General features: G+C 35.5%; 1 protein-coding gene across 1 annotated transcript in view; it reads left to right on the forward strand.

Annotated features, from left to right (window-relative positions):
- The window catches only part of Mgl (low-density lipoprotein receptor-related protein megalin), a 61,592-nt gene extending 55,411 nt beyond the window's left edge, over positions 1–6,181 (forward strand). The window contains exons 8-19 of the mRNA XM_076376231.1: positions 8–575; positions 683–926; positions 1,067–1,674; positions 1,950–2,242; positions 2,320–2,837; positions 2,933–3,170; positions 3,242–3,496; positions 3,586–4,089; positions 4,309–4,685; positions 4,793–5,397; positions 5,473–5,572; positions 5,649–6,181. Of these exons, the coding sequence (XP_076232346.1) occupies positions 8–575; positions 683–926; positions 1,067–1,674; positions 1,950–2,242; positions 2,320–2,837; positions 2,933–3,170; positions 3,242–3,496; positions 3,586–4,089; positions 4,309–4,685; positions 4,793–5,397; positions 5,473–5,572; positions 5,649–5,924 (4,586 nt within the window). The 3' untranslated portion in view covers positions 5,925–6,181. The remainder of the gene's footprint in view (positions 1–7; positions 576–682; positions 927–1,066; positions 1,675–1,949; positions 2,243–2,319; positions 2,838–2,932; positions 3,171–3,241; positions 3,497–3,585; positions 4,090–4,308; positions 4,686–4,792; positions 5,398–5,472; positions 5,573–5,648) is intronic.
- The last annotated feature ends 1,995 nt before the right edge of the window (positions 6,182–8,176 follow it).

The following is an 8,176-nucleotide window of genomic DNA, read 5'->3' on the forward strand; positions in this document are numbered from 1 at the left end:
CTAACAGCTCTAAAAGTGAAGAATATGACTTGTCCTAATCCTGGAGAGTTTATGTGTGCCAATGGGAATTGTATTGATCAACGTTTGGTTTGCAATAAGGAACCTGATTGTGCAGATGAAAGTGACGAACCTGCTCATTGTAATGTGGATGAATGTGCTAGACCAGAGATGAATCAGTGTGGGCACAGATGTGTTGATACACCTACGAGTTATTATTGTGAGTGTAATCCAGGATACAAGCTTCTGGATGATGGTAAAGCCTGCGAAGACATAGATGAGTGTATGGAGACACCTCAGGTGTGCAGCCAGCTGTGCGAAAACACACCTGGGAGTTACTATTGCAAATGCAAAGAATTTTGGTATGAACGCGCAGCTGATGAACACACTTGCAAAAGGAAAGACAATATCAAGCCCTGGATTATTTTCACCAACAAGTATTATGTTAGAAACATGTCTATAGATGGTACTAACTATAGTCTGATGCACCAAGATCTCATCAACGTAGTCGCTCTGGATGCTGATTATGAAGAACAGATGCTGTACTTCTGCGACGTTACTGCTAAAACTATATTCAGGTAAATTTTTATAGTTCAAAGTGGGTATATTCTAAAAACGACAGAATTATTAAAAATTAAGTTACTAATATGACAGATGGAAAAATTTTATATAAAATCTCTTTCAGGGCACCAGTTGCAGGAGGTGAAAGAGAAGCAATTATTAGACATGATAGTCTTGGTTTAGAAGGAATTGCTGTTGATTGGGTAGGTCGGAAACTGTACTGGTTGGACCGGCATGCGAAACACTTGGATGTCGCTGAACTTAATGGAACTAACAGGAAGACTTTACTAACTGGTATAGCAGATCCCAGGGCCATTGTTGTACATCCTGGAACAGGATACTTGTATTTCACTTCTTGGCACCTTCAGGTAACCAAATAAAAGTTCAATAGACTTATAGAAAATATTATTCTATTCAGACATTTTAGCTAGAATAATTACACTTGTTTTCAATTCATTTACGTAACATGAAATATTAGTTTTATCAAAGTGATTATTTTAATTTGTAGGCTTACATAGGAAAAATGGGTATGGATGGCAGTAATTTCACAAGAATCCTCACCTGGGAAGATGATATCGCTTGGCCAAACGCCTTAACTATCGACTATTTCACCGACAGAATATTCTGGGCCGATGCCCATCTTGATTATATAGCTTTTGCTGATTTGGAAGGTCATAACAGGCGAAATGTTCTTACTGGAGCCGCTGTACCGCATGTGTTTGCTCTCACAGTGTTTGATGATTTTATTTTTTGGACTGATTGGAATCTGAAAGCCATCAGTAGGGCTGAAAAGTTCTCTGGAAATAATATAAGAGTACTTCGTAATACTACCCATAGGTCATATGACATTCATGTTTATCATCCTTTACGACAATTACCTTACAACAATCCTTGTATGGAAAATAATGGTGGTTGTTCGCATCTCTGTTTAATTGCGCCACCTGCTAGTTCTTATCTGCTAGAGGGATACGGTCAGCCTGGTGTTACATCTTACAAGTGCAAATGTCCCAACCAATTTATATTGGATAAGGATGGAAAAACCTGCAGAGCTAACTGCACTGCTGGACAACATCATTGTGGGCCTCCTGATGAGAAATGCATACCTTGGTATTGGAAGTAAGTATCAAATATAGTGTTAGTCTTACAATTCTACTGTATAAAAAAAATTGGTGAATTTATAAACAGTAGCAATAACAGTTTAGTACTGATATTAAGGTGTTTTTTTTTATTGTTAGCCAGTCAATAATGACAGAACCTTTCAATTACTTAATTAATACAAATACAATAGAAATTAATAACTGTTACTGTTTATCCTTATTCCTGAAATTATATATAAAATACATATATTATAGTAATTATGGTTGATGTAATTTAAATCTTATTTTTCAAAGGTGTGATGGTGAAAAAGACTGCAAGGATGGTTCAGATGAACCAACTAGTTGTCCAACACGTGTTTGTCGACCAAGTGTATTCCAGTGTGCAAACGGAAATTGTAGACCAAGCGTGGCAGTTTGTGATGGTGCTGATGATTGTGGTGACAAGAGTGACGAAGCCCATTGTGCTCTAGAATGTGGGGAACTAGAATTTAAATGCAAATCGAATGGCCGCTGCATTCACGAATCTTGGAAATGCGATGGAGATGCTGACTGCAAAGATGGTAGCGATGAAGACCCTGCCATTTGCCGTAAGTATATTTTATAGTATTTTTATACTATCTCTAAATCATTGTCAAAACAATGTAGATTTATATTATTATTATAGATAATCGACCGTGTGATCCCAACACGGAATTTTCCTGCAAAAATGGTAGATGTATCCAGAAAGTATGGGTGTGTGATTCAGACAATGATTGTGGCGACGATAGTGACGAACCAGCTTACATGTGTCGCCAAAAGAACTGTACAACTGGTTGGCAACGTTGTCCAGGTCATGCCAATTATCGCTGTATTCCGAAATGGCTGTTTTGCGACGGAAAAGATGATTGTCGCGATGGTTCTGATGAACTTCCTGAAAACTGTCCCAAATGTGACCCTAAAGTAGATTTCAAATGCGCCAATAACAGATGTATACCCAAACAATGGCTCTGCGATTTTGCTGACGATTGTGGCGACAGCAGCGATGAAGCCGAGGCTATGTGCAAAGATCGCTATAGAGAGTGTTCTGAATCAGAATTCCGCTGTAATAATGGCAAGTGTATATCCTCAAGGTGGAGGTGCGATAGTGAAGATGATTGCGGTGATAACAGCGATGAGACTAATTGCCAGAAATTCGTTTGCATGGTAGGTCTTTAGTTACGGTAATAATAGAGCAGTAGTAATAGTCTTCTATTTAATAGTGTTGAACCTGTTTAAAGATGAACATTTGTCCATTGTAGAATGATACTTTCCAATGCGATAGTGGACACTGTATATCGGCGTATCTGAGATGTGATGGAACAAGAGATTGTAGGGATATGAGTGACGAAAAAGGATGCCCACCTAGATATCCAGGTGGAAGGTACTGTCCACAGTCAAGATTCCAATGTGATAATAATCTTTGTGTATACCTCACGGATATATGCGATGGTAGCGATGATTGTGGCGATGGCTCGGATGAGAATCCAAACATCTGTGGTAGGTCGTTGTTTTCACTTTTTCTATAAGAGTAATAAGATATCTGTATTTCATCTAATTATATCCTCTAGCTAACTTTAAATGCGACACAACAAAGAGGTTCCAATGCGCCAATCACAAATGTATTGCCAAATATCAGTTATGCGACGGTACTGACAATTGTGGTGACGGATCTGACGAAAATAATATGACCATGTGCGCATCCAGGGTTCATGCTTGTGATCCTATAACTGAATATACTTGTGCGAATCAGAAATGCGTTGAACGAACAAAACTTTGCGACTTCGCAGATGACTGTGATGACTCCTCTGATGAACTTGGCTGTCGTAAGTTTCAATATTATCAATGTAATTAAATATCAAGTAATATAAAATATAATTGACATTTATTATATAATAATATGCTTGGTTTACAGATCATAATAAACCCTGTTTGGCTAGCAATAAAGGCGGCTGTGCCCACTACTGTCACAATATTACAGATGGTGGCTATATATGTGCTTGTTATCCAGGGTATATAATCTCACAAGAGAATAGAAAGCATTGCGAGGACATTGATGAATGCTCGACTGGACAACATCAGTGTTCTCATATATGTACCAATCTAAATGGTACTTACGCATGCTCATGTGAGCGAGGCTTTGAGCTTGACAGTCGCAGTGGCGTATGCAGAGCTCTTGACACTGAAACTATGATTTTGTTTGCTAATGGACCAGAAATCAGAGCTTATGAATTACATAAAAAAGACGAGATTGAAGTTATTGCAAATGAGAACAGGATACAGGCTGTAGATTTCGACCCTAGAGCTGAATATGTGTTTTGGATCGACAGCTATGACAAGTCTATTAAAAGGTCATACATGGTTAATGCTAAGGGTGGACAAGTAAAGATTGGATATGCGCAGGACTTGAACATAAAAAGTAATTTTATTTGCCAAAATATAGTGTTATCTTGCAATTCTTTATTAATTCTTTGCAATTAAATGTAGGATATTCTGAGAAAAATAGTGTTATTATCATAAAGACATTCACTTTTGATAAAGTGAAGAAATCTAATTTATGCCTAGACAAAGAATTAAGTAGTCGTAAAAACAATCACATAAAAATAAAGTTTATACAAATGATTAACTTTGTTTATAGGTGATTCAGCACCCACAAGTTTAGCAGTCGATTGGATCTCTGGAAATCTTTATTGGACCGAAATTGATTCCTCAGGAGCAGCACCGTTTGGTCGAGTAATGGTTTCAAAATCTGACGGCAGGTACCGTCGAAGTCTGATCACGGTAGGCCTAGAACTTCCAACTTCGATTGTGTTGGATCCAGAGCTTGGTCATGCTATTTGGGCAGATGCTGGCAGTCAGCCTAAGATTGAAATTGCTTGGATGGATGGTGATAGAAGAAAGCAATTAGTCACAGATCGAATTGGACATCCTATTGCACTTGCCATTGATTATTCAATGAATCATGTTCTCTTCTGGGCTGACAGCAAGCTTAATACTATTGAATCTATTGAACAGGTAAAAAAACATACATATAAAGAACTACACTACTACTACTAGTTCAGTGTATAATTCTTTAAATTTACATACACATTTTTACCCTTATATATTTCATTTTTCTATAGGATGGTTCAAATAGGAAGGTTATTCTAAAGAGTGAAAATTTGAAACACCCAGTATCTTTGGACGTCTTTGAAAGTAACCTTTATTGGATGACTCGGCGGTCTGGTGAATTGATCAAGCAAGACAAATTTGGCAGAGGTGTACCCCAGACCATTGTCAATAACATACCTTTCCCTGGAGGTGTTAAAGTATATCATCAATTGAGATATAATACTTCCTTGAGAAACCTTTGCCATGAGGACCAATGTACGCATCTTTGCGTTCCCATTCCTGGCGGAAATCGATGCCTCTGTTCAGATAGTATCGGCCCGCTTCAGCAAAGAGACTCTGTACGCTCAAACGAGCGACATTGCGATGCAACAAATGAAAGACCGTTGCCTGCGCCAAGAATTTGTCCTTGTAGGAATGGTGGACTTTGTCAAGAAGTAGAGGACAATAAATTGCAATGTGCTTGTCCGGATTATTTCCATGGAGAGTTTTGCGAAATGGTTTTGGTAGCCTCTAGACCTGGCAATACCACTGCTGCAATTGTTATCCCTATCGTTATCTCTCTACTGGTTCTCTTAGGAGCTGCTGCTGTTATTATGGTGCTTAAGAAACGACCATTGTAAGTATCAATAAAGAGTTTTGCTTTTTCAATGATTATTACAGCAGCTGCTCTAACTTCAAAAAATTATTTCAGTGGAAAACCTGGTGGTCTTGGCAGCTTAACTGGTGCTCAGAGTGTGTCTTTCAGGCAAGGTAGTAACGTTGAGTTTGGTGTACCGGCTCATGAAAGAATGGTATGTAAAAGTTTTCTTAACGTTTTCTAATATACGTGTGTTTAACATAGATTTAATGAAATTGTTTGTTCCAAAGGAACCTTTGGACGTAGAATATAACCTCGGTGATGTAAGCAACAAAAACAGGGACTTCAGTAATCCTATGTATGACGCAGTAAACACAGAAACTGGTGCCACTAATGGCACTGGTGCGAGTAATATGTATGAATTGCCGGCTGAGATGAAACCATCCAGTATCCAACACAAAGAACCACCGCAGTTACACTTGAAAAGGAGGGAACTCGACCCTACGCCTATCGACTCTGGGAAAGACACGCAACAACTAGTTGAAGAGGACAAGTCCGAGTGTTAGATAGTTTAGCTCTTATATGCAGTGACGTAGTTAGAGATTTTAGATAGTAATAAGAAGAATAACAAGAGAATCTCAATTATTTTAATAGAAATCTTTTTAAATTTCATTACGATGGTTGTTCTGAATTAATTCATGAGTTTATTAAAGTTGTTATTCGTTTCATTTCGATAAATCTTATTTTTTTCTCACTCCAGCTGTAACGTTATTAATTCGTTATGTTTTAAAAATATTAAATTTATTAGTATGTAATCAATTGATTCAAGTTTAGGTTATAATTTAGTTGATGTTAATTTTAAAAGGTAAATTATATTTTTTAAATTGGATGGTTTCTAGGATAAAAAAAGGTAAAATAGAATAAATTTTCAATCTTTTATCTTCGTGATTCCTTATGTTTTAAGGACAGAAATTTTATCGAATTTTAACGAAGACGAATATTTACAAAGGATAAGACTGAATATCTTTAAAATTTCTTTTAAATATGTTGTATGGTGTAAGATTTCAAAAAGAAATAAGAATTTCAAATATGCGGTTAACATATCCTCTTTGATCAGGTATTCAAAACAAGTGTAACTAAAATGTTTTATGTGTGAAGTTGGAAAAGCAACATGAAATCACTTAATACATTCTGTATTTACATAAGTTTTGTAAAAATCCTATGATAATAATATATTAACATAAATTTTACAGATACATATGTCTTGTAAATTGTTAAATAAGAAAGATCGAATGCAGAAAGTGCATCTAACTACGACACTGCTTTTTATATAAGGATGCTCTCGTACATGTTGTACTTCTATCTCACTGTAGTTTTAACTGTTTATTCTAAATATCAAAAAACGGGACAAAAATTGAATAAATATTAAAATATGGGGAGTAAATTAAATATATGCTGAAATCGGAGTCGTTTCTTATATCTATGTTGAGATTGGAGTGCAATGAACGAAGAGTTCGTGTCATCTTAGGTGTGATTTGTAAGTCTTGTAAATACGATTTTTTTCGCAGAATACTATTTTCACGTTGTCCATGTACCATAAAGAAACAAAAAACATTCCATATTTTGGAAGACAGGTCGAGGTATAGCGAAAAGAGAAAGGTTGTTAAAGATCTGTGGATTAGGATGTAGACCTCGACGAATGAGTCACAACAAATCAAGTGTTTTTTTTACCGAAGGAAAGAGATAAATCTGTTCAAGAATGTGAAAGACAAATCTCTTTTCTTCTATTCTCTTGAAGTTTGCTCGAACATATGAGCGTTGTTATAAATTGTACATTTTTTTAGACTACACGCGAGAAATGTCAGTGTACAGTTTTTCTTCTGTAGCAGCTGTGATTGTAAATTACAAATTGGTTCCCCAAGTATGCAAGGTAACTTTTTTTACGAATCAACGAGTGAGAATTTGTTTTAAAAGACAATTTATCTGGTACAGTAGAATCTCGATTATTATGATTGAGATGTATAAGAAATATGTAAAACATTACTTTCGCTACAATATTCAACGAAATATAATTGTATGTCTGATAGCTGAAGTTTATCGTTGTACGTTGCATCAAATTATACAGATTTGTTAACATAATCTTGATCAATCATTCATTCTCCACCAATGTTCATCAAACCGTTGTTTAATAGCTTATAATGTTTTTTTTTTTCAAACTGATTCTAAACTGATTTGCTTTTTATCTGAAGAATAATCATTTTAATTTTAGAATACATTATTTTATTTATATAAATTATTCTACTTCTGGAATTTATTGATTGGCAATATCTATTACAATAATAAGCTAGCATAAGGTGATATATTAATTGTTACTGTTAACAGATTACCTATGATATGAAGCATCACCAAGCGTCTAGTTAATCAAGTTTCTACTGTACAGTCTTTCTAATATATAATGTAGCATGAGTTGTATATAGAGTTAGCAATCCACAAAGACACAGAATAGCACTGACTCATCTTCTTTACAAATTATACATAAAGTTATATAAGTGAAGAAATTTATATATTATATATAATGTATGTATTTCAAGTGTACGTATGTATGGGTAAATTAATATGCATTATGCATCATTGGAAATAACTCCATCCTGGGCGGGACGCCAGAGAAACCTAATATTATTTTAATTATATCAGTATTTTCTGTATTTTTTTATTGAGACGACGAGATATGAGGATTGTTAATATATTGTTCATAATATTAAATAAGTACCGTCCAAGAATAAACATTGAGATTTATAACCATATTTTCCCCTTTCTT

Source organism: Calliopsis andreniformis, chromosome 4 (genome assembly GCF_051401765.1).
Source record: "Calliopsis andreniformis isolate RMS-2024a chromosome 4, iyCalAndr_principal, whole genome shotgun sequence".
Classification (NCBI taxonomy): Eukaryota; Metazoa; Arthropoda; class Insecta; order Hymenoptera; family Andrenidae; genus Calliopsis; species Calliopsis andreniformis.